This window comes from Python bivittatus, unplaced genomic scaffold (assembly GCF_059951505.1).
Source record: "Python bivittatus isolate LINGU-HERP-01145 unplaced genomic scaffold, Pbiv_v1 ctg000330_np1212, whole genome shotgun sequence".
Taxonomy (NCBI): Eukaryota; Metazoa; Chordata; class Lepidosauria; order Squamata; family Pythonidae; genus Python; species Python bivittatus.
This window is the reverse complement of record NW_028277058.1, coordinates 15659802-15686007: the sequence shown is the minus strand read 5'-3', so window position 1 is coordinate 15686007 and position 26206 is coordinate 15659802. Positions and strand designations below refer to the sequence as shown.

Here is a 26206-nt window from a genome sequence, read left to right as displayed (position 1 = left end):
CTAGGACATCCTTTTTATTAATAAGCAAATTCTTTATTTTTGCTTGGAATAGGTTGATCATCAACAAACGCTGATTCAAGTAATATTGTCTTTTTCGAAGCTTGTTATTGTTGCCTAAGAGTCTAACTGGTTGTAAGTGTTGAGGTGTTCTCTGTCAGAAGCATGCAATTTCTTTTGACTGGAGGTACACTATAATTTGTATGACATGTTGAGGTCCATAATCAAGAAGTGTGCGGGAAAGGACCTATTTTTATAAAGTTTTATCAGGAGACCCCCTCCCAAATCCTGCAAAATGCAAAGATAAATCTACATTTTTAGCCGTAACCATTCTAAGAGGACTCTGGGAACTACAAAATAGATGCTCTGGGTCACTGCCTCACCCAGAGTTTTAGTATACCTGTTGTGGTCAGTTGCTGAATGGTGGAGAAAGAACTAATGATACTCAAATAGCTTAAGCAGACATTTAAGATATAAATAATAACAACCATGTAATTGTTATTTATGTGCAGACCAAACTTACATATTTTTCCATATTTTCCATGTGAATGTTATCTCTCTTCTACTTTAATATTTCTGTTCTGTATTCAGATACTCAACCTGGCTGTCTTGAATAGGGTTAGGGTTCTGTCAGAATTACAGTCAGAATTACAGAACTGAGTTTTTTGTGTTTCTCTATTAGTAAAATATATACAAATAAATATTAATTCTAGGCAACCAAGCAAGGCAAACACATAGGATTGAAAAGGTTCTTATGTGGGGAAATTCTGTTTCTGTTCTAAAAAAAAATGCTGGACCGCAAATAGTTGGGGAGTGAGAACTGTGCATTTCTACTACGCAAATTGTTGCAGTGATGTTGGTAAAAGAAGACAGTATCAGCTGTCAGAATGTGAAGTACAATAAAGCAAATAACGTATTATTTGCTTATGGAACTTGGCAAATGAAACATGTTAGGATTTTGATTCCTGTCAGTTATCAGCATAATACTAATTTCTCATTTTATTTTGCAGAAGAGCCAAAGAAAAGCACTTTACTATTTCCATATGAGAGCAGCTTTATGAAACACAGAAATGTCCTTCAAGACCATCCAGTTTTAGAATATGCTTCAAAAAACCTATCTGTAGGGGATAATAGAAACAATCCACATTCCCGAAGAAAACGTTTCCTCTCTTACCCAAGATATGTAGAGGTGATGGTTACAGCTGATGCCAGAATGGCTCAGCATCATGGACAGAACTTGCAGCATTATGTATTAACACTCATGTCAATAGTAAGTAAATCTGTGTTTCTTGATTTGATCCCCTATGATGTTTCATCATATCCCTTATGATGTTTCATCAATGTCAATGTAGGATGACATTCAGCCAATCTATAGCTCAGAAACAAATGTTTTTGCCTTTTATACTTCCCTTCTGCTTCCTTCAGAATAATGATCAAGGGGCACAGAATTGTGAAACTAGTTCTCTAAACACAAAGAAAACTATTCTTCCTGATACAGTAAGTGGGACTTGCAACAAAATCTTACAGGATAGCCGTGAGTCATGAGATTTCCTTGTTCTTCCTTGGAATTAGGAATGTAAACCAAGCACTCAGGGCTTGGCAGCCTTGCAAGGCAGAGATTTAACAATCATGGAAGAGAGTGATTCTATGAGATTGTTGTTGTTGTTCAGTCGTTAAGTCGTGTCCGACTCTTCGTGACCCCATGAACCATATCGCGCCAGGCCTTCCTGTCCTTCACTGCCTCCCTGATTCTATGAGATATTACCCTTTTATTCTTCTCTTTGTTGCTTGGATCCATACAATTACCTTTTCATTCAAGGTGGAAATGAATGCATTTTTGCATGTGTCAGTCATGGATGACTTCTGTTTTCTTTGTGGGTGGCCTCATGTAGGATACCCCACCTCACTATGAGAGGAATAATATATATTGGAGGTTCATTCTACAAGGAAGAAGGAGCTACACATTCCCCTGGGATAGTGAAATAATCTGGCACAAACCCCAGACATCTCTTTGGAATATGGCCCACATTACTTCATTGTTTGAGTCCATTGACAAATTTCTTTTCATAGGAATCTGGCTGTAAAGATGCTGTCATAGCTGATTTGTGAAAACTCAGATATAATGCTACAAATACATGTTATGCCATATTTGCTTCTATAAATCTGTTGTGTATAAAGGAAGTGAATGTTTAATTTCATGTGATGTTAAAAAACTTTGACTTAAGTGGATTGTGGATGAGATAAATTGTGAAGACGTGCTGAGAAATTTATATTTCATAAAAACACAAATAAATAAGGGGAAAAAGCCTTTGTTAGTTGAGGAATATGAGCTCAAGCAGCTATAAAGTTCTGTTAAAATACTTGCCCCATTAATAAATACACCAAAGAATTCAGGAAAAGTAGGAGACCTGAATTGCTGTTGTCAGTAATTTGTAACAGCATGATTGTTATTGCATGGTTCCACTAGCTTCTCAAGTTCATAAGTTGGTCCCATTGAAGTCTAAGGGTCCAAAAGTATACTGTATGTCTTGGAAAGTAGATTATGAAATAGTCCATACGTTTAACACCTGTAACCTTTTACAAGTTTTTGGACTCTAAATACCATCACTTCGGTTCAGGGCTAGTAGGATTTGTAGTTCAACATAAAGTGGCTTAGTTTTCAGACACATACACATGCCAATACATTTTTTAATTAACAACAGATGGTTTTGTCTAGCCCAGAAAAAAAAGGACCATGTGTAATAATATATTAACATTTTGGTTTTTATTTATTTAGGTTGCAACAATCTACAAAGATGCAAGTATAGGAAATCAAATAAATATAGTGATTGTAAAGTTAATTGTAGTTCACAATGAACAGGTAAGAAAATACATTTCATTGCATATGAATTATGTTACAAAATTATATTTTAAAATACAGTTTACTATTTTGCTAATGCAACCTTTTTTGAGTCAAGGATCACAGTTAACAGTTGAGTGGCACACTATTGTCTGCATTCCAAAAGTGAGCAGGGCCAGGAGAAAAAATGAGCAAGCCAGACAAAAAGCAATTTAATAACTGATTAAATCAAAATCAAAATTTTATTAACGTGTTACTCTTTCTTTATTTCATACATTTCTCTTTGTGTCACCTTAGAAATTACAGTAAGCAGCAAATTTCACAGGGACTCCCAGACAACATTCATGGCTTTTTGTGTCTATGGGGTGTGTGGAATTGTTGTGCCCCTTCGCTTTAAGGTCCAAGAAAATCATTTTCATTTAATTTAAGGCCTGTGTACCTTCAAGGAAGGAACAATATATGAATCTTGATGAGTATCTCAGTTAGTATGGGTAGGTTTTGCAATACTGAGCTAGAATTTAACGTTTTGTGTCCCAGCAAGCAAAAATTGCATCTAGAAACCAAGGAAGACTTTCAAAGGGAAGTAGATTTCTTTTGCCTGCTCAGAAACATTTTTAATGTAATTAAAATAGTACTTGCTAACGGCCTTCCAGGATAAAGTTAATGTTGCTTGTTTTTCAGGATTTTTTTAAAATAAAGATTCCAGACCAATAGGCTTGTTCAAATACTTAGGATTAACTTGTAACTGTTTATGCAGAATGAACTGGGTATTTTTATATTAGTGGTGGCCAGATTTGACTCTGATCCTGCCATCACTTTTTGTGGTAGAAATAATTGAGTTCATAATGTTATATTTATTTTCCAGAATGTGTCTTACATAAAAATATGTTATAAATAACTACATTTGCCATGACTGCTTTGTCTTCATAATTTCTGCACAGGAAGGACCAGCTATTAGTTTTAATGCCGCCACTACGCTTCGCAATTTCTGTTTCTGGCAGCAGGCTCAAAACGTTCTGGATGACACTCATCCTTCTCACCATGATACTGCAGTTCTTCTTACTAGGTACAATTCTGAGATATATTTCAACCTGTGAATTATTGCTAAATGTAAATGCCATTCCATTCTCTAAACTTTTAACGAACCATGTTGAATAAGGTTAGATATAAAAATCAGGGGAAAGAGAAAAAGACAATTTGGAAATGGAAAAGAAGGAGCATTGGAAAATTATGTCATGGTTCTCTGGCTCTCTGTAGTAGTTGATTGAGGACAGTTAATCTCGTTCCATGTGATAATATGAATCACATGCCACAATATATTTTGGAATTATGTACAATTCATTTTAATAAAAATCAGTTTGAAGCACTGTATTTAGGATCACACTCAGCCAACCTGATCCTAAGGTCTACAACTAGCGGTAGAGAAACCTTTGACCAGTTACGCAGGCTTTTGCATTCAATCTGTAACACCTATAGCAGTTAGAATGCTGCAGTTGTTACAGTTCAGTGTCTTGTGTTGTTTTGACAATAACATTTTCATAGAAAACATTTATTTTTATTTTTTAAGGGAAGATATATGCAGAGCTAGAGAAAAATGTGATACCTTAGGTAAGTTAAACACGATTATGCGAAGTTTCAATGAATAATTAAATTCAATAAATAAAAGCAAAAACTGTACTGTAACTACTCAGTGGACATATTAAAATATAAATACATCTTTAATGGGATTACTTTGTTATGCAGAAGTTCTGAATTCTGAGCATAAACATATATACACCCACACATAAACACACAATATATATAAACATTATTATCAATAATATACGCACACAGAAACACACAGATACATACACATACCTAGGCTTATCTGTGGAGACAGTATGTGTGCTGTAGAACGTTTTTCAAATTTAAATAAATTCAATTTTCTAGGGTTAGCTGAATTGGGTACAATGTGTGACCCTCTGCGTAGCTGTTCTATCAGTGAAGAAAATGGATTAAGTGCTGCATTTACAGTAGCACATGAACTTGGGCATGTGTAAGTATAGCTTTCTTGCCAAGTAAATCTTATATTTGCGTTAAAGACAGCATAGCATAATGTGATGGGTTTTGGTTTGTATTGGATGAGACCATGTATTTCTAAGTAGTGCTATATTTCCATGTTATTATTTTTTTTTTTTTATGTAGTGGATTAGAGTTTTCAAACTGTAGTAGCCCTATAAGAGCAGTAGTACTGCCAATGAGTGAAGTGTTGAGGCTATGTGTATGCAGTATAAATCTTGGGCTTTCTTTTTCATGCCACATCTCAATCTCTGACCCACCATGCTATTCCATGTCCTCATAATGGGACAGTAACATGAGATAAGGAACATATTTTGAAAAGAATTTAAGTGGGCATGTACTGTAGTATGCAAGACTTCAAACTTAACCTCATTTTTACTGTTTTTTTTTTAAGTAATTCACGTATTGGTTTTAATTTGTAATATTTTAATGCCCAGATTCTAAAAGCATTGCTTAGCATGCAAATTTCATTTTAATGTTTTATATAATGCACTATAGATGAATTGTTAGAAAAGCACAGAGAATACCAACATATCTTTGTATTATTCAGATATGTTTATGATTATTATATATTAGTTTAGCTTTGCTTGCATTATTATAAACATTTGCAGTGTATCTCACTGAACTCATCTTGCATTTTTTGTTGTATGCTAGGTTTAATATTCCTCATGATGACAGTTTTAAATGTAAAGAAGCTGGAATAAAGCACCAATATAATGTAATGGCCCCAACTTTAAATTATTATTCAAGTCCATGGACTTGGTCAAAATGCAGTCAGAAATATATTACTGAATTTCTTGAGTGAGTATGTTCTTGCAACATTCTTAAATATAATATGTAAATATTACAGTAATGGGTATGTACTGTATTTTTCCATCAATAAGATGCCCCCATGTATAAGACGACCCCCACTTTTCCAACCCAAAATTAAGAAATCAATATTTTAAAGATAAAGCAGAACACATTTTTATTAGGTAATTAGGTAACATTTACCTGATACACTCAGTGGGAGGAGGTCCAAATTGTTTCTCTACAGCTCTATTTCCATGCTCTTTTGGATAACTGATTACATTCAGTCATGAGTGAAACTGCCAATAGCTTGTCTCTGCAAACAGACTTCCTCCAATTGGTTTGTTCAGCAACAGCTGACATCAGTTACATAAGGCTCGTGATTGGAGGAAGTCTGTTTGCAGAGACAAAGTATGGGCAGTTTCACTCATGATTGGAGGCTCATGATTGGAGGAAGCCTGTTTGCAGAGACAAAGTATGGGCAGTTTTGCAACCGTGCGGTTCTCTCCTCAGCTTACTTCCTTGCATAAGATGCCCTTCAATTTTTAGTGTAACGATTTTAGAAAAAAGTATCGTCTTATAGATGGAAAAATATGGTACCTTATTTCTTTATCTTATTGTTTAACATTTTAAAACTTCAGATTATTTAATTTCTAGGATTACCTTTTAAATAGTAATACCATGTTTGAATATTATTAGAATGTAAGGGTGTGCGAAATAGTTCAAATACAAATAGCTTTGAGCTTAAAATAGTTGTTTTAAGTGTTCTGTGCTTAGAACAAAACTCATGCTTTCTATGGATTTTATTTCAAATACAAAACAAATCTGTCCATTTTGAGTGGCGCTATTTTGAATGCTCCATATAGTCCAGCAATATGATTGGAGTGTTGTCTTGCCTTTTGTAAATAGAGTGCTGCCTTCTGAATTTTTTTCCTCCTGGAGCAGCACATCAGCAGGGACCAGTAATGTTCTTGCTGCTGTTTGCTTAAGCTGGTGGGGTCATCTGGGTGGAAGGAGTTTTGGAGTGAAGTAGCAGATAATTCAGGCCATCCAGAGCCATTCTAGATATGACTGAAGTTGATGAGAGAGGAGGATCAGGGAATGTTGCAACGGACCTGAAAGTGGATTGGATTCAGTGCTGGTACTTCTGCTCAGCTAGGTGAGTGTATCTGGTTGCAGTCCCATCAACTTAACCCAGGGTGGTTAATTAGACAGGAAGAGAAAGAGAGAAATTCCCATCCCTCTTTGATCTTGCTTTCTTGTGTTCCCTTCTGAGTTTAAAAGGACACCCCCCTCCCCTGAAACTCCTCCCCAAATAAGTCTGATTTTTTTGTTCAGGGAACTAATTCTTCCACTTCATTGTGTATAAGCAGAGATATCAATGGTCCTTGTTCCGTGCACATGTGCATATATTAAATAGGGCTAATTTTAAAAAATACATAGCCCAAGCATCTTTCCAGCCTTGGCAATAGTATGTAATCCCTGGCATCCTCTAACACTAAGATGCATACCCTTAAGCAGAGCTGATGCCTGTAGAATAGTTGAAGCACCCGTGAATAGGGCAAGCAGCAGCATGCTACAAAGGCAGCAGATTTTGCATGTGCTATCATGCAGATGAAGGCTTTGGATGAGCATGGTATTAGCATGGTAAAGAATGGCCAACTCATCTTTACTACCAGACTGGCATGACCTTAAATAGACATCTGGTGCTTTCCTGGATCACTAACACACACAGGAACTGTCAATACTGCTGCAAGCAGTAGGCCATAAGACATCATATCACTTAGATGTTGGCCCAATTAAGACAGAGTGTGTACTTATAACTTCTCCTGCACTGAACATGGGAGTGTAGTGAGGCAACACCTGCTGTTATAGGGCCTTGAATATGATGAGGAACAAGACACAGGTTCATGTCAAGTTGCTGGATGTAGCTCACACAGCAGACGAGATAAGTATGACCCCAAACAGACATAGGAAGGATACCTGAATAGGAGAAAACAAATTGCTTCAGTTTCTGCAATGGGATTGTCAAAATATTATTAAAATAATATTCTGTCAGAGCAAAGCACAAAATATTTGAAGTGTTCCAGCCACATGAAATAATGAGAAATGAGAATGTCATTTGCTTCTTTGTTTTTCACCCTAGACTCACAATAACAGTGGCAATTTATGATAACCTCTACTAGCCAACTTGCAAAAAAACCTTGACAATAATTCACAAAACCATAGTGTTAACAAAATTAATTCATAGATAAAGTATCTAATAAGAAGAATTCTGCTTATTTAAACGTGTTACAGTACTGGATATGGGGAATGCCTCCTAGATAAACCAAATGGAAGAATCTATGACTTTCAGCCACAGTTACCTGGCTCCCTGTATGATGTGAACAAGCAATGTGAACTTATGTTTGGTCCTGGATCACAAGTATGTCCTTATATGGTAAGTTACTTTATATAAAACTGCATAATGACTATTAGGTAAAAACATGGAGACTAATTTCTTAACAATTCAAAATTGTGTTTTTTTCATGAACTTTTTAGAATGTTGATCGAGTTTTTTGACACTTCGTTTTCTTGATAAATCCCCTGTTTTCCTGTATGAGACAGTAAAATTGTACTTAGTTTTTTTGAGTATTTCCACTTTTAGGGGTCCAAACAAAAGGTAGAATTTTTTTTTTTCCTGAGTGAAATGAAATTTTATGCCCTTTTTTAAATAGCAGATGCACACTGTCCACACTTCACTGAACTGTTTACCATTTCTCCAAGATCTCTTTCCTCATGAGTCACTGCTACATCTGATCCCATTACTTTATATGAGGAATTAGGATTTTTAGCACCAATGTGCATCATCTTGGATGCAATGCATATGCTAAGTTTCACTACCACTGTATATGCAAACCATATCCATATTGTAACATTTGTCCAGAGATATCATCAACACATGCAGTCTTATCATTGTTCAGCTCCCTCTTAGAGCATTTATGACTTCATTTTCGTCATTGTTTCTTTCTTGGACAATAACATTTATAACATTCATTTCAATTCCACTCTTTGAGAGATCACTATCATTCCCATACAAATCTCTAAATTACTCCCTAAAGCATTGCCTCACTTTTGAGTCTTATCAAGTCTTTTAATTACTTCTATTCTTAATTTAATTAACTCTGAAGGCTATTTACTCACTTCTAAAACCCTTTTCTTAAAGTGTCTATCAAATTCCTCTCAATTTTCTCTTTCTCTTTAATGTTAACCATTCCTTGTTATCTTTGGGCTCTTCCCCATCCCCTCAGTGATGTGCTTTTCTCCCATCTGCAAGATGGGAAGAAGATATGCAGCTTGGAAAATTGGAGCACTGATAGCTCTTACTGCACTGCCAAAACAAGGATAGAGTCAGCCCTACAAGTTAGACAGATCAGGAAACCAACTCCACAGGAAGATTAGAACTACTGTATACTTTACTGAGATAGGCTATAGTAACAGAGTCTGGCAAGTTTGCCTGTGTTTTCTTTCCTTCCCTCTTATATGCCAAGGAGTCAAGGGATTCAGTCTGAATCTTTGTTTCATACTCTTCTCCTCCCCTGGTCTTAACACATGCTTCTTCAGCACCTGCTGTTGTTTTAAAAACTTCTGGCTGCTTTCTTCAAGGTCATCTCCATGGCTCCCTACAGACAGAGAACCAAGTATAAAATATATGTCAATTAGATCACGAATGAATGGGAAAAATGTGTTTCAGAGTTGACCCTTTTTCTTGAAAATATAATTAAGAGCCTAGTACAATTTTTAAGGCCAAAGCTCCACTTAAAAATACAAAGATCATTCATATATTACTTTTTGTGGTTTGATAGCTATATAAAGTTAAAATACCTTTAAAAACTTTGTTTTTAATTTGTATCCTTCCCTATGTCAATTTTAGTTACAATTTAAAACTAGATTTAGGCAGTCCTCAAAATGCTATAGAATGAGGTTTTTTCCTGGCACTAAACCTTCTGAGTAATAGATTTGCTATAAGCATTTTAAAGAAATAAAATATATTTGTATATTACTCATGTTACAACAAGACTTCTGTTTTATAGAGACAATGCAAACGTCTATGGTGTACAAGTGCAGAAGGTATTCACAGGGGTTGCCGTACACAGCACATGCCACTGGCTGATGGAACAGAATGTGGACATGGAATGGTAAGATTTCACTTCTGCTACTACTACTGGTCTCTCCTATAATCCTTGCACTGTTTTTTGTCTAAATCCCGGATTCAGCACATGTTTCTTATCCTTATCTGCAAAGCCTTCTGTGATTCATCCCTACAGAAACAAATAGAGCATTTGTAACACCATACCCCACAGTTTTCTTCTTGAAGGCTCAAGATAACTAGCAAGATTGTACCACTTCCATTCCACAATGTAAATTATCTACTTACATGGCTGTTGTAGGTTTTGTTCCCAAATTAGGCTGGAAAACAGATTGGAATTGGTTTTAAATAAGATCAATTATTAGATTCTAAACAATCAGTATTTACCTAAGAGAAGCTACACCATTTGCTCAAGATGAATCTGTCTGTCTGAATCTTGGTATTAGAGTTTCGTTTTTAAATTCTCCCTTAAAGAGGATTAAGCTTCCCTAATCTCCAGGTTATAAACTGGTCATATTTAGCAAGTTCCCAACTAGACATGGCTTCTAAATTCCTTCTAACATCCAAGGATATCCCTTCCTTGGGGATAATAATTCCTTCCTTGGTAGAAGGGAATTATTCCTTGTAGACAGTATTTTTTATCTGTTTGCTTGATCATAACATCAAGTATGCACAAACATTAAGCCAAACTGTAAGTACAGTTTAGAGGTTGGGAGAAAATCAGCTAAGAAATTTGTTCCATCCTGATTTCTAAGCCATGTATAAATTACACCTCTGAGTTTTTCACTTGCACAGAATCCATGATTTGGAAGCCCACATCTTCTGTCCATATCTAGAGTTGTAGCTTTCATTTTTATCTTAGTTTCTTTTCAAACACTGCAGAAGCTGCATTATCAGGAACTTCTGAGACATACCTAGGTGAGTGCATGCTTACCTCAAGTCTCACTGGAAAGAAAACGTCCCATTGGATGGTGAGGGCCAATTCATTATCAAGCATAAAAAGAGATAATAGATTTGGCAGGATGAAGAAGCTGAAAATGTCAACATACTGAGTAGGCATGAACCTGAGTCCAGTATCAACACTATTGATTTTGATACCAAGGCTCTACCAATACCAGGAGCTTTTGTTCATCATCCTTGACAATGTTAAGAACATGCCGATAGACGCATCTCAGGACTAAGTTGGACCTGACCCCTTAAAACAGGGCTTTTGATTTACGTCCACTATGCAGGACTTCAGTTGGCAATGTATTACAACTCTACTGACAGAATTTAATCCTAGAAATATTAATATTAGAATATAGCAAAAATTCAGAAAGGCACTACCAGCACATTGTTCACATACCTGCAAATCATTTCCAGCTCTCTGGAACAAGATTAGGTCATAGTTATCAAAGGGAGCCATAAAGCCAGTATCACCAGCTCATACCAAACATGATTTTTACTCTTGCTGTTTAATCATTCTGAAGTGGGTTAGCGACCTCTGCTCTATCCTATCGGTCTGGGCCTTAAGGTCATTTCGGCTTGAGATTCAATATAATAGCACTCTAGAATATTCTCCCACTACTGCAGTAAGCATATGTTCACATACTTCTTTGTGAATCATCCTCATCCCAAAAGAATTCCACCCTGGCTAAATGGAAGATGTAGTAAATGTCGTGACCTGGAGTTGGTCAGGGTCTCAGTAGGGAGAAACAAACTTAAACTCATCCCAAGCAAGACAGAATGGCTGTTAATTCAAAAGCCTACTGATTCTGGATCTGTATCATCTTTAACTCTCAGTGGGTTGTGCTCCCATTATAGTAGGTTCATATGCCAGGAGTCCTCCTGAACCTATGGCTCCTACTTGAGAAGGGGGTGGAGACCATGGCCAGCCCTTTGCTCAGTTTCAGCTGGTGTGTGAGTTGAGCTGGTGTATGAGTAAGGTTGCATAAGTGCAACCTTACATGGAAGGAGACATTCTGAAGACTACTCATTCTCTCATCATACTTCATTTAGATTACTATAATTAACTGAACATGATACTGTCCTTGAAAGTCACCCATAAAATTCAGCAGATTCAAAATGTGGCAGCCTGTATGCTTACTGGTCACTCTCAGTATTTTCATATTACACCACTCCTGCAGAGCTACATTGGTTATGATTATGTTATGGTGCGGGTCGCTAGCTTTAAAGACTTCACTGGCTCAGCACCTCGGAATCTAAGGACTTGCCTTTTCTTGACAAAATCTGAAGAGTCTGAGACGGAGAAGCTGCTCAGGATGCTCTGGGTGGATACCAGCCTCAGGGACAACCTGGCCATTTGGAACTCATTGCAGGCAAGCTGCCTAGGGATTTGAAACTTCATACGACACATGGTGGCGCAGGGCTCAGTGACGCTGGAGTTTGCCAGTCAGAAATGGTCGGCACTCCAGCAGTTCGGGCCCGGCTCCATGTGATGGGGTGAGCTCCCATCACTCATCCCAGCTTCTGCCAACCTAGCAGTTCAAAAGCAATTCCATCTGCGAGTAGATAAATAGGTACTCCCATTTCGGTGGGAGGAACTGGCAGTGCTGTGCAGGGAGCAGAAACCGGTGCGAGACCCAACTTAATGCTGGACGCGACTGACACGATCAGCGTGAAAAAGACCTACAAAAGAAGGAAACAGCCCAGATGTGCTGTGACTCCCTAGCGACCGCTGCTGGCTGGATAGTATAGCCATTAAATTGTTAGATAGAATTAAAATTGCTTAATTGTATATGTTGTACTTTGTGAGCCGCCCAGAGTTCCCCGTTGGGGGGAGATGGGCGGAGAATAAATCCAATGTATAAATAAAATAATAAATAAATAAATTACTCTGTGTGTGCATTTGCACACACACCTTGCTTGCTGATGCCCATAATCACTAAATCCTAAGTAATGCTCCTTGCAACTGTTCTTCCATGTGTGTATGTGTTCTGGCCTGGGACTGGACAGTCCTCTATTTACATAATAATAGAATAGAGATAGAATGATAAGGATTAAGTAAAGCTAAGATACAAAATCCATAAAGTACAGAATAAATTGATAGGTTAAGATGAGCTATACAGGTGGTCCTGGTTTAACGATCACTTGTTCAGCGACTGTTCGAACTTACAGTGGCACTGAATGGCTGGTAGTTACAACTGGACCTCATGCTTATGGCTGTTGCAGCATCCCGCAGTCACATGATTGTGATTTGTGACCTTCCCTGCCAGCTTCCCACAAGCAAAGTCAGTGGAGAAGCCAGCAGGAAGTTGGAAGCCACAGTCATGTGAGGTCCCCACGTAACAACCGTGAGGTTTTTATTTAACAATGGCAACTGGGACTGCTGGAAGTGCCATTGCTAAATGGCACGGTCACGTGGTTTTTTGACTTATGCCTGGGTTGCTTAACCACAGAATTTCTGATCCTAATTAGCATCATTAAATAAGGACTACATGTAGTTAGGCTAGAGCAAAGATGATGAATAATGTTGAATAAAGTTGCTGCTACATAGGGAAGAAAGAAGAATCCAGAAGAAAGGATAATACTGAAATGATTAAGAGCAGCTGAGAGATGACTAGAGGAAGTTGGAAGTATAAGGGATATAAGGAGGACTTCAAATAAGTTCAAATGTAGCATAAGTTTTAGTATAGCTGCTTAAGAAATTAGCATTAATGAGGTAAATGTATAAGAAAAAGAAAATGTACAATAAATAACCAAGCATTTCACTGTTTGTTTAATAAGTAAAGTTTATTTTGTCTATTGGATATTGCTAATAAACACAATTGCTCAAAATGAGAGTTGTCTATGTCCTGTCTGGGATTGTTTGCATAACAGAACTCCATGTTAGATATTTACCACTGTTAGTCTTTAAATTTTAACTTTGCTATGTTTCTCATTCGAGCAGCACTGCTGGCATGGGGTTTGTGTAAACAAGGAAACGGAGAGGCTTCCTGTAGACGGAGGATGGGGATTGTGGGAACCTTACAGTTCATGCACCAGAACATGTGGAGGAGGCATCAAAAGTGCAACAAGATTGTGTAATCGGCCAGAGTATGTATTTATTCATATATATATATATATATATGTAATATTTTTATTCTGCCTAACAGCATCTTTGAAAGCAACAAATTAACGAATACTTGACATCATAGAAGAAATAAGTATGAACAATGTACTACTCCATACATACATTGAATGGAAATATATACATTCATACATACATTGAATGATGCTTGAAACTACATGAAAGAACAGCTTATTTTTCTTAATAGAATTTCAATCTATTAAAGAAAACCTGGGCATTTGTAATTTCATTGAGTTGCTTATATTTTAAATCCAAACATTATGGAAGTTACTATTAAAAGACACAATAAAATGCACATTTAATCTTTCTTATATATATAATTTTATGTTATTGTAATAAAGTTATGAAGTAGAAATAGTACAAGGTTAGGAAAATACCATAGTTATTATCTTGATTATTTGACAGTGTAGTGATGTAATTTAATATTTTCATCCAATTTATTGTTGTTAAAATCACTTTCCATTATTATTGTTGTTTTTATTGTGTTTTATGACTTGTTATAAACTAGTATAAGCTGCTTATAATAATTAAAAATGTCAGTATAAATTAGGTTGAAAATAATGTTCATTTTTTGCTGATAGTTGTCTGTTATTAAATCATTGTAGTAAGTTCCCTTTCAAAAAGCTTGCTTTAAATAGGTATGCCATTCTTAACATGTTGAAATACAATTTTCATTAGACCAAAACACGGAGGAATGTACTGTGTGGGTCGCAGGATGAAGTTTCGATCCTGTAATACCAACTCATGCCCCAAGAGCAAAAAAGATTTTCGAGATCAGCAGTGCTCTGAATATGATGGTAAACATTTTAACATCAATGGACTAACATCTACTGTGCGCTGGCTTCCAAAATACAGTGGTAGTAAGTAGTCATAAGCTTTCTTTCTCAGCTTAATTTTCATAAAGCTTTGCAAGTGAATGAAAGTATCCTTGATTTTTTTGCTTCAACAGTTTCTCTGAAGGATCGATGTAAGCTTTTTTGCCGTGTCTCTGGCACAACATCTTATTATCAGCTGAAAGACAGAGTTATTGATGGTACTCCATGTGGAACAGACACTCATGATATCTGTGTTCAAGGTTTATGCAGGGTAATTAATTTTATAGTGCTTTATATAAATATTACAAATTCAATGAAACTGTCTAAATATCTTGCCTGCATTGATGTTCAGTGCATTGATTCAAATCAGTTTAAATTACATTCTTATGACTATATTTATCAAATAATGAGTAATCAGATATATAAAGTGAGCAGTAACCATTGGAGTAAATAGGCCATTTAATGAAGTTATCACAGTGACTTAATGCAGATGTAACTAGTTTTCACTAAACAATGGTTTCATAAGTGGTAGTTTCCCATGGCATCATCCATGTGCAGCTATTATCCTAACTTTCAGTTTTGAGATACCTGTATATAGAGTTTGTCTGCACCTTTATTTTCGTTCATAGTGATTAGCATTGAGTCAGTTTATAACCAGAAGTACTTTTGCATTTATTTATTTTATTGTTTTTATTTATATGGCCGCCTGGCCAGGTTTTGATTGGAAATTCTGTAGTTAATAAAAAATATTGTAGATCTAACAATACCCAAATAGAAAGGAAGGCAGTGCCTTCATGAGCCAAGAAGAAACACAAACTCATGGGTGATCTTGATTTGATATTTGTGCAGTATTACAATTTCACCAATTCTAGGTGAATCAGTTCCCAACAAGTGTCTCAATCTAATGTAATAAATATGTTAACTAGTATTAAATAAGCTTCTGTAGGTTGGTTTGGAAATATGATTAGTTGGTACTCTCTGAAATTGGGAAGTATTTTAACTAATTTCTGAACCTTGCTAAAGCCACAGTGAGAGAGAAGGGAAGACGTCTCTTCTTCTCCCTTGTCTTCTTTGTTGCAGAGAGCTAGTACTGTTTCAGGAGTTACTGATAAAAATTCCATTTCACAAAGGGTTACTAGTAGAGTGATGCTTAACTAAACAATGCTAGCAAGGAACATAGTCTTTTTTCTTGTTTTTGCTACTTGCCAATTCATGAGAACACAACCAGCAAGTAGGGATGAGTATCCAAATTGAAGGAGGACTGCTTAATAGGACAGAGCAGGAATGGGAGATTTGTGGGCTGGAAAATTCTGAAATAGATTTTTGAATTGTGCTCGTAATTTTTACATTCTGTTCAGGAAGTAAGATGGTTTGTAAATGAAAATTTCTCACTTTTTTCCCTATTGCTCTGTAAATTTTATCCAGTTTATGCAATTTAACTCATTTTTAGCAACATGCTGTTAAAAAACTTCTAAGGAGCCTGATCTTGGCATATTCATTTAGCAATCTACTTGTATTGTTAAGTAATGCTCACTTTTCTTGCAAAGCAATCCAAAATAATTAACTATAAGAAATGTTAAATGAATTATATTTTTAGATTCAAATAAGAAATTTAAATTACTATTACTTTTTTGAATTCTCTTATGTGATTGTAAGCTCTTTTTTGATATATTTTAGCAAGCTGGCTGCGATCATGTTTTAAACTCCAAAGCAAGAACAGATAAATGTGGCATCTGTGGTGGTGATAATTCTTCATGTAGGACTCTTACTGGTACTTTCAACAGTGCTCATTACGGTAAGCTTTTTCATGTTGTATGTAGTGCATGTAGCATTCAGTTCATTAATATGCCAAAATGTGTTCATTTGTAACTGGATATCTGCACAGTGAGCTTTTTGATACACGTTTTAGCATAAGAACATAGTCCCGAAGTAAGTGAAGTTTGTTTATTTGCAAAGATTGTCCACAATCTCAGTAAGCTTTTGCTTTAAACATTTGTGAACACATATATCATAAATGCCATTGATTCCTACGTTATTCTCAAGCCCAGTTCTTGGCACGATGCCGTTTGAATGTTGAAAAGGAACTTAGCATAGTGCCACATATTTCAGGGGTTTCATCAGTTTGTGACACTTAAAAGCAATAATATTGGAACTGTCTGAATTTTCCAGGACCATGTTATCTAGTAGGTACATAAAATTTGGATATATAAAATGTGCCTTTCTGTCCCTGTGCAAATGATATGAAAGTGCCATTCAGACTGCCTATCTGACATATGGTTTGGAAGAAGCGATGGAAGTGTTCCTCACTTGTATTATTCTTATGCCCAAGTCGCAGTATAAATTCTGTGATTTTTTTAAAAGTCATGATAACAACTTTTCCCTGTAAATATTCTAACATACAGTCTCATAGTCATAAGTGGCAAACCTAAGCACCTTTATTTATAAGACTAGTAGAATAATATCATAATAGTTGCTATGGGATTATGCAGTCATGTTATATTTGCTAATTAATACTTATTGTTCCCCAATCTCTATTGGAACACTGTGATCTTTAGGTTTTATTAATCCACTATATATTGTCATTACGTTTAAATAATTAAATTAAGAAGTTCTTTAATAAATAATAATTTGCCCAATACAGGCAATCGCTTAGAAGGCTGCCTTATTTATTCCCATGGCTTGACTGATATTTCCATGGCTCAGCTGATACTTGTTAAAAAGCAAAACTAATATTGTATGTTGGAAAAATCATTAGTGAAGTACAAGTATTTATGATATTCATTTCTATTTTGACTTAATTGCTATGGTCTGTTATGGAATGTAAACTTTGCCCTTGAAATAGAGAAGGGATGAATGAACTGTTAAGGAGGAGGACACAGAGAAAAGATTACTTGGTCCTGAGGAAGAAGAAAATATGAGAAAGAAACTCAAAATAATCCTGCCTTGATTTTGTTTGATATAAGATGCAGTACAGAGAAACTCCAATAGCTTTCAAGATTCTGTTGTTATACCTTAAAACAATAAAGAACATTCCTGAAATCCCTGCTGCTTCTGTTTCTTGACCATGCCTATCTCAAATAGCTGACATGTCCTACGATGAACAGAAATTAATAAAGTAACTAAATAGTGTTCTTAAAAACAAATGGTTGGATTCAGATTTTCCTCTTCAGAATGATAGAGCTCCTTCCATTCATGAGAAAAACTAGAATTCAACAGAAGCTTTTAGTTGAAGGAAAGGGACAAGGCAGTGATTTTCTTTTTCTTATTTTCCCTGATCTCTTGCTACTTCTCATGCTGGTCCAGTATATTGGAGATATCCCTTGTAAAAATACAGGAATGCATCAGCAGCTTTAAGAAAGGGAGTTTTTGAGGACACATTTCTCCAGAGCAGCTGAAGCCTGTTGTACATTAGTCTGTATCCATTGTTTTCTACTTAAAAGTGATTGTCTACAGATAATGTTCTATTTATTTCACTTTCAAATATACTCTTCCATAGAATTAATGTTCAGTTGTGTTTCAGGCTATAACATTGTAGTAAAAATACCCAAAGGAGCAACAAACCTGGACATACGCCAGCATAGCTACTCAGGGAAGCCAGAGGATGACAACTATCTTGGTAAACATTTCTGATGTATTCTGAAATAACTGCAGATAATTTACAGAGCTAAAATAATTTATTTGTAAATGTTTAAAACAAAAAATATTATAAGTCTATTTTAACCTATGTTAGTCACTGATGTGATAACTGTCTGTGTTTGTCTATAGAATAGAATAGAATAGAATAGAATAGAATAGAATAGAATAGAATTTTTATTATGGTCGCTGACCAGAATTTCAAATAGAAACACATTAAAAATAAAAATAAAGTAAAAGCAAAACAAGATAAAATATTATAATTGGTGGTGTGTTTGTTGGTAAACAATCAAAGTCTGCCTAATTTTACAGGCAGTATAGCAAAATTTAGCTATGTTCAAGGAGAGTGAATTATACTGATCAGATAACAACTGTACATAAAAAGGATCAAAATTTCCTGGGTGTTATACCAGATACATAGATCACTATCAAAATAAAATTGAATAAATTGAATATATGGCATATTATCATTGCTTACCTCTGGAAACGAGTGAACAGGGAAAACAACGCTAAGCAAAAACACCATTGTTCTTGCATATCACAAAGACACAGGACTCAAATGTCAGCTTCAGTCAGATTCGCTTCTGTATGGCAGCCATCTCTCTAAGATTCTTTCATGCATTCAGGAGTTCCAAAGAATAATTGGAATGTTTGTACCAGCACAGAAAAACCCAGAATAAGCAACAGAACTTGTGCTAAGCCCAAAAAGTGCCAAATATCTGCCCTGATTTCTAGCAATAATGGGAAATCTTCATGTAATTTTTTTCTTTATACAGTGTTTCGTTTACATGCTTTGTTGTTTTACATGTACATAAATAATAGGTGAATGGGAGCACACTGTTTACATCTCCATTTTTTAAAGACCTCTGCACAAAAAAAATTAATTATCATGACTTACACATTGCATATACCTGTGAAGTAAATAGGCACTAATGAAGGTTGTGTTTTTTAACATTATTTAGCATTGTCCACTATGCAAGGAAGTTTCTTTCTGAATGGGAATTTTGTTGTAAGTCTCTCTAAAAAAGAAATCAGTATGTATGGAGCTTCTTTTGAATACAGTGGTTCAAACAACACAGTGGAGAGAATAAACAGTACTGGCCGACTAGAAGACAACATTCTTTTGCAGGTGAATTTTTTATATTCAAAAAAATATAAACATTCATATTTTTGACACATATAAAGTAAGGAAAAATTTCACTGATATGTCTTTAAAAATCTGTTTAGGTGTTATGTGTAGGGAATTTGTACAACCCCGATATTCATTATTCATTCAGTATTCCTATAGAAGAAGGAAATGATCTTTTCACTTGGGATCCATATGGACTTTGGCAAGACTGCACCAAAATGTGTCAAGGTATCATTCTTTTCTTTTGTGATAGTTAAAAAGTTCTTCCATGATAACTTTCTATTTCAGCTTGCTGTGGTTTAACTATGACAGTAAATGCATGTATACAATATAGCTTTTGTTATAGATTAAAAATTCACATTTCAGTACAATGGTTTTACTATTAAAATGTTAACAATAAATATAACAGCTGCCTCTCAGCTTAAAATAAAACATTAGTTTACAAACTTTAATGAAAATATGAGTGAAAATGAAGCTTCTAGCCCAGAAGACTGTAAGACCAATTTATTTATAAAGTAGTGTAAGAAACAACTGTTCATTAATTCCATTTATTAAATTCATTATGTCAACAGTTGGCTATGTTTTTTGGTAGCTTAAGAACAGAAATCATTTTGAAAAACCATGGATATTCCAATCAATAGTTGAAAGCTTATTTTAAAATGTATTTTAGGACTTTTTAAAAGCCACAGAATATCAGATCCTCAGCTCAGGAAGAACTAAGAGCTTCTGAGAAAATTATAAAATGTTTTAATACAATCAAATATTCAATTACTAAAAACCTGAAATCTAGCTCTAAACCTCTAGTTGCGTTAGGCTAAAATTCAGCTGTCTTTCTTTTTCCCTTTAAATTCACCCCAGATGTCAAAAATATGCAAAAAAAAAAAAAAAGCAGTGCCAAATTTATAATGGGGGGGCTGCAAGAAGGGTATTGATGATCTACATGTGAATCCTTATTAATTCCTTATGTATATGATTTGGGGATAACAAAGTCATAATATGTCCCTGAATGACTATTAGTCTGGTCTTTTTTTAAACAAAAACTTTATTAAATTTTAAACTTTATAAATTTTAAAAACATAAAGATAAAACTAACAAGAACTAATACTCAAGAAAAAGAATAGAAGAAAAGAAAGAATAAAGGGAAAGAGGGAAAGCAGAAGTGCAGAAAAAGAAAGAAAAAAAAACAAATACAACAAAAGAATGACTTCCAACTTCTTTTACAGCAGATACAGTATAACTAAAACATACGTTAAACTCTTACCCTAGGATTACAACTTAACATCCATTTTTTCTATATTAATTTTACTAATCAAAAAATCCATGTTTCATAATTTCATTTTTTTCTGTTACTCACAGAAAGTCCAAGAGAGGCTTCCAATTAGTGTTTACATTAATCAATGTCTTTTCTCTAATCAAAGATGTCAATTTGCCATCTCAGCTAGCTCCATCAATTTTACCATCCATTTTTCCACTATAGGTAATATGGAGTTTTCCCACCTTTGAGCATATAGAAGTCTTGTTGCAGTTATCATATATAAAAACAAAGAACCATGAGATTTTTCCAATTGTTTATCCATCGACCCCCAAAAGAAATGTTTCTGGTTTCAATTGTTTATTAATCTTCAAAATCTTCTGAATTAATATATGTATTTAACTGTAGGAGGAATTGAATTCCAGGATGAAGTCACTATGCTGATGTGTGGCATTGTGGTTCACTGTCAGACAATGCTAGCTTTCTTTTTCTGCACTTCTGCTTTCCTTCTTTCTCTTTATTCTTTCTTTTTTTCTATTCTGTTTTTTGATTATTAGTTCTTGTTAGTTTTATCTTTCTGTTTTTAATACTTGTAGGTGACATAAAAAAAAAAAAGACAGGGACATAGGGGAAAAAACGGTATTCTTTGCCAGTTCTGATTAGATCAAGCACTTTTTAAATAAAGGGCAAAATAATGTATTCTGCTAGGTTGCTCTAAATTTGTAATTTCACTTTTTCGGTTTTAAGGTATCCGCAGAAGGAAAGTTTCCTGCATAAGAAAGAGTGATCACTTGGTAGTATCCGACCAAAGATGTGAGCATATAACACCTCCTGTAGCTGTGACAGAACTGTGTAATACTGAATGTGAATTAAGGTAAATAATAAAAATATTGATTATAAATAGGCTAGTTATAGTAATACCTCTACAGTTTTAGGAAATTGTATGCGTAACAAATTTCTTCATAATTCTGTATATTTAAACTTACTTCTATAACTTGGAATTAATTTTCATAAACCTATTTAATTTTCTGTAGCTGAACTTTTCATTTGATTTGCTTAAATGATTCTAAAATACCTGAAATTCATGTTTCTTAAGTTGCATCATTACAAAGCAGTAAGAATGCTTACTTTTTGTTTTAATTGTTCTTAAAAGCTATTTAGAATTAAGTTATCTTTATACCCTAAAATATATTTAGTTTTATATAATAGTTTATACTTGTAGGTGGCATAATTTTGGCAAAAGTGAGTGCTCAACTCGGTGTGGCCCAGGGTTTCGGTCTTTAGACATCCACTGTATGAAGTACTCTGTTTCTAAAGGACTGAGTGTTCCAGTGGATGATAAATACTGTGCTGATCAGCAGAAACCACCAGTCCGAGAAACTTGCCATGGAGACTGTCTTCAAACAAGCTGGCATTATACAGGATGGTCAGAGGTACACATTTATAATTTTCTATTTTTAGAATTAATTTTTGCTGACAAGTTTTAAGATTGTTTAAAATTAAAATGTTGGATGTTAAATATACACAGTTATATGTACAAGTTTAGGCATCCTTGGACACATTACATTTCAATGAATCCCTAACTGAACAGAAGCTAATGTTTTTATACAAATGTGTATGTATGCTTATTATTTATGTGCAGGTGTTTATGGATTCAGAATACATTGAGTACATCAGATGTGGAAATTGGAACATTGTTCCTTTTTTTTTTTGCTGTACATAAAAGTTATTAATAAGGCCCCAAAAGTTTACTGTTGCATACAAATATCTGTTGGAGCATGCGTGTGTGTGTATCTGTATATAAATATATATCCATGGGTATGTGTGTATAGATAATAAGTGTGTTTGCATAGATGAGGCAAAATATTTTATTACAGTCATAGACCAGCTCAAAAACAGAAAGCAAACACAGTCTGAGACAGCAAACAAAAACAACAGTAAAACCCAATAATTATAAAACTGGTGTGATCAAGGTGGGATGTATTTTACAAATAGTAAACAGAGCTTAGCTACATTAAGAGAAATAAGATCGCATGGATCAGATAATAGGACTATAAATAAAGTGGATCCAGGTGGTCTACAAATCTGATTAGATGTGTGTTATTAACTGCAACTGGGCATTTTTGTAATAGGAGCAATATAAAAGGACATGAATTATTTGTTTCAGGGACTCCTTCACCATAAAGGCAAAATCTTTGTTCAAATGTAGTGTACCCTCAATAACCGTTTTTGGGAAGCATTAAATATTGCCAGAGTTAGGGCTCTTCTGAATGTGGGAACTGTTGTTTGGCTTAAATATTTAGCCAGCTTGAAAAAAGGTGAATGACTAACTAAGAACATATCTCTGAGTATGGCAACCAGATCTGATTTGGCTTCCAAATCCTTGGTGTGCTGTTTAAGGGCTGCACATTCATATCCTATCATCAGGATTCATTATATTATATATTATTATAGTAATGAATACTTATAGTGGTAGATTATATGTTTTCTTTTCCCTAAAATCAGTGTTCGAGGAGCTGTGGAAAAGGTGCGAGAACAAGAGAAGCTTTTTGTATGAACAATTTTGGCCGTCGGCTTACAGATCGAGAATGCCATGGGCTTCCAAAAATTATTACTCAGAGTTGCAATGAGTTCTTGTGTCCCAGCTGGATGGCTAGTGATTGGAGTGAGGTATTCTATGCAGCTTCATTTCACATTGTTTTTTCAGTCTGAAAAAGTGAAACGTGATATGCAGCTATCAGGGACTGGAATATTGCCAGGCCATGTTAATGTTAAATAATGGAGCAGTTTTACACTCTTATGTTCAGTGGAGATGCAGGAATGCCTCTAATGCATGTTTCAATCTGATTATAATATGCTGAAAATTAATGGCAGGAGTATATAAGAACATTTCACATTTAAGTAAGAAGCATCCAACTTTGGATTATAGGTCCTTTAATTGCTTAGAAGGCAGAAACCATGTGATGTCAGAAGTCAAATCTCTACTCTTCTGAAACACAACTTTGCACTCAGTAACTAGCTAATAGCAGAAGCTTCACAAACACACAGTGACATTTCTTTACTGCAGAAGATAAAATAATCATATATAAGACCTGCCTACTGTAGAACATGTTTATACTACTAAAACTTTCATGTCTGTTCGTCTGTTTGTAACCTTTAATTGGGCGAAACAGTGCATCATAGGGCAACAATTTCTGAACCAAGGTATCTCATATGCGCTAATTTACAGAATGCCTCTAAAATCTGGGACCCATTACCCCCATGGGATTGAAATTTGGCAAAATTGTGGCTGCTTCAGTGCCACTGTGCTGCCGCAGTCAGCTGCAGTTATGTGATTGTCATTTCCAATTATCCTTGGCAGCTTTCCACAAGTCAGTGGGGAAGCTGGCAGGAAGTCTAAACTGGATCATGATTGCCAACACTCCCTGCCAGCTTCCCACAAGCAATGTCAGTGGGGAAGCTGGCAGGAAGTTGCAAGTCCAAGGCCAGCAGGCAGGTAAGTGGCTGTTGCCAGGTGGGGGAGAGCACTAGAGGCGTGGTGTGGGTCAGGGAGGGTGCGAGATAGTGCAGAGCAGGTCAGGGAGGGTGTGGGTCAGGGAGGGTGTGCAGGGTGTGGTGTGGGTTGGGGAGAGTGCGGGAGGGAAGGAAGGAAGAGGGAGCGAGGGATGGAGAGAGGAAGGAAGGGAGGGAGGGAGGGAGGGAAATTTCCTACGCTCCCTGCCAGCTTCCCACAAGGAAAGTCATTCTGTTTCTTTGTTTAGGTAAGAAAATATCTCTGAAAAGTGAACCCAGTGGGTCACAGGTTGTCTAGTAGATGTTAAACCCTTTTTAATTTAAAACTTATTTAAAAACCCCATTTAAAACTTAGGGTTTGAATCCTCAGCTTTTTCCTAGATGGTTCCTGTTTCACCAGCTTCAGCCCTTAGATGTGACTTCTGTGAGTAGTGTATTGGAGCTTAGTGCCCTTGTAATCAGCAAACAATCTTCTACAGGATGGGTGGTCTTCAGAAATACTCAAAGGTCACTCATATTTCACAGATTTCAAGAACTGGATTATTTATCTTTTTGGCCTAGACTCATCCATTTTCCAAGCATAGCACAGAATTACTCCCAAAATTACATGCAGTAAACTTGGGATAAATAGTATGTGCAGGTCTTTTATGTATGCAGGTAGTCCTTGACTTTTGACCATAATTGGGACCAGAACATCCATTGCTAAGTGATGCGGTTGTTAAGTGAGTCACACCCAATTTTACGACCTTTATTGCCACAGTCATTAATCGAATTGCCACATCATTAAGCGAATCACCATGGTTATTAAGCAAATCTGGTTCCTCCATTGACTATGCTTGTCGAAAGCCCCCTGGGAAAGTCGCAAATGGTAATCATGTGATCCCAGGACTGCAACCTTCATAAATACATGCCGGTTGCCAAGCACCTGAATTTTGATCATGTGACCATGGGGATGCTGTGACTGTTGTAAGTGCAAGGACCAGTTGTAAGTCACTTTTTTCAGGACTGTCATAACTTCAAATGGTTGTTAAGCAAATGGTCATAAGTCGAGGACTACCTGTACTTATAATTGAACGAGTGGCTGAGGTACTCTTGTGTCCTGGATAAAAGTTTGCATTTTTCTATCACACACATTTTATACTGAGGCAGCCTTTGGAAGAAGAATTCTTCCACATCACCTATATTCTCAGTGGCAACCAACTAGCTCAGGATAGTACACAGCAATTACAGAACCTACCAATGAAAGGAACATTGATTCTTACAGTAAAGATTCTTCTTGTGAAATGCAACAAATCAAACACAAGGCAATGAATAATTATTTTCTGTAAAACATGGAGCATCTTTTGTGATCTTGGGAGCCTTCCAGATGCAGTAACAAAATTTTATGGCATATTATCAAATTATCTTGATGCATTTTTTTTCTTTTTTCACAAATAAGCATTAAAGTAAGTTCATCAAATCTACAATAGGCTTAACAGCTTTTCTTCATGAACAAAAGCCCCCAAATTCTTAAATGATAACAAAAACAAACCCAAATAAGGTTGAAAATTGCAGCCTCATCTGCAATTTTGGGTTTGGGGAGTTAAAATATTGCTTAAAAGAAGAGTACCTACGTGCTGCAAAATGGTTGCCTGCTCTTGCACTGTTAAGATAAAATCCCCACACCATTTCTTTCCATAATTCTTTGTAACTACATTTTCTACAGTGCTATAAAGTTAAAGTGAGGAAAATTCTGTAAGTTTGAGTAATAGAAAAATGTGTCCCTTTTAAAAATAGAAAGACTGTAATCCAAATCTGGATGTGACAATATTTTAAAAACAGGATTCTTCACAATGAGAGTCAGCATTCTCTTCTCAAGTCTTTGTAACCACACTTTGGAAACTTCTTTCTAGAATTATTTCTAGAAATTTTACAGCCAAGTTTCCACTCTTTAATAAGTAATGCAACCTTGCTTCTTTGAAACTAACTTTATATTTTTATACA

At 35.5% G+C, this 26206-nt stretch overlaps 1 protein-coding gene across 1 annotated transcript in view; it reads left to right on the top strand.

Annotated features, from left to right (window-relative positions):
* Window positions 1–26206, top strand: part of ADAMTS20 (ADAM metallopeptidase with thrombospondin type 1 motif 20) — an 82077-nt gene that overhangs the window by 19540 nt on the left and 36331 nt on the right. The window contains exons 4-21 of the mRNA XM_088141750.1: window positions 1008–1267; window positions 2774–2857; window positions 3778–3902; window positions 4404–4444; window positions 4766–4871; window positions 5549–5695; window positions 7982–8123; window positions 9757–9861; window positions 13702–13847; window positions 14560–14741; window positions 14831–14967; window positions 16374–16491; window positions 18217–18312; window positions 19292–19458; window positions 19557–19686; window positions 21458–21584; window positions 21933–22143; window positions 23216–23380. Coding sequence (XP_087997876.1) covers window positions 1008–1267; window positions 2774–2857; window positions 3778–3902; window positions 4404–4444; window positions 4766–4871; window positions 5549–5695; window positions 7982–8123; window positions 9757–9861; window positions 13702–13847; window positions 14560–14741; window positions 14831–14967; window positions 16374–16491; window positions 18217–18312; window positions 19292–19458; window positions 19557–19686; window positions 21458–21584; window positions 21933–22143; window positions 23216–23380 — 2489 coding nt within the window. The remainder of the gene's footprint in view (window positions 1–1007; window positions 1268–2773; window positions 2858–3777; window positions 3903–4403; window positions 4445–4765; window positions 4872–5548; window positions 5696–7981; window positions 8124–9756; window positions 9862–13701; window positions 13848–14559; window positions 14742–14830; window positions 14968–16373; window positions 16492–18216; window positions 18313–19291; window positions 19459–19556; window positions 19687–21457; window positions 21585–21932; window positions 22144–23215; window positions 23381–26206) is intronic.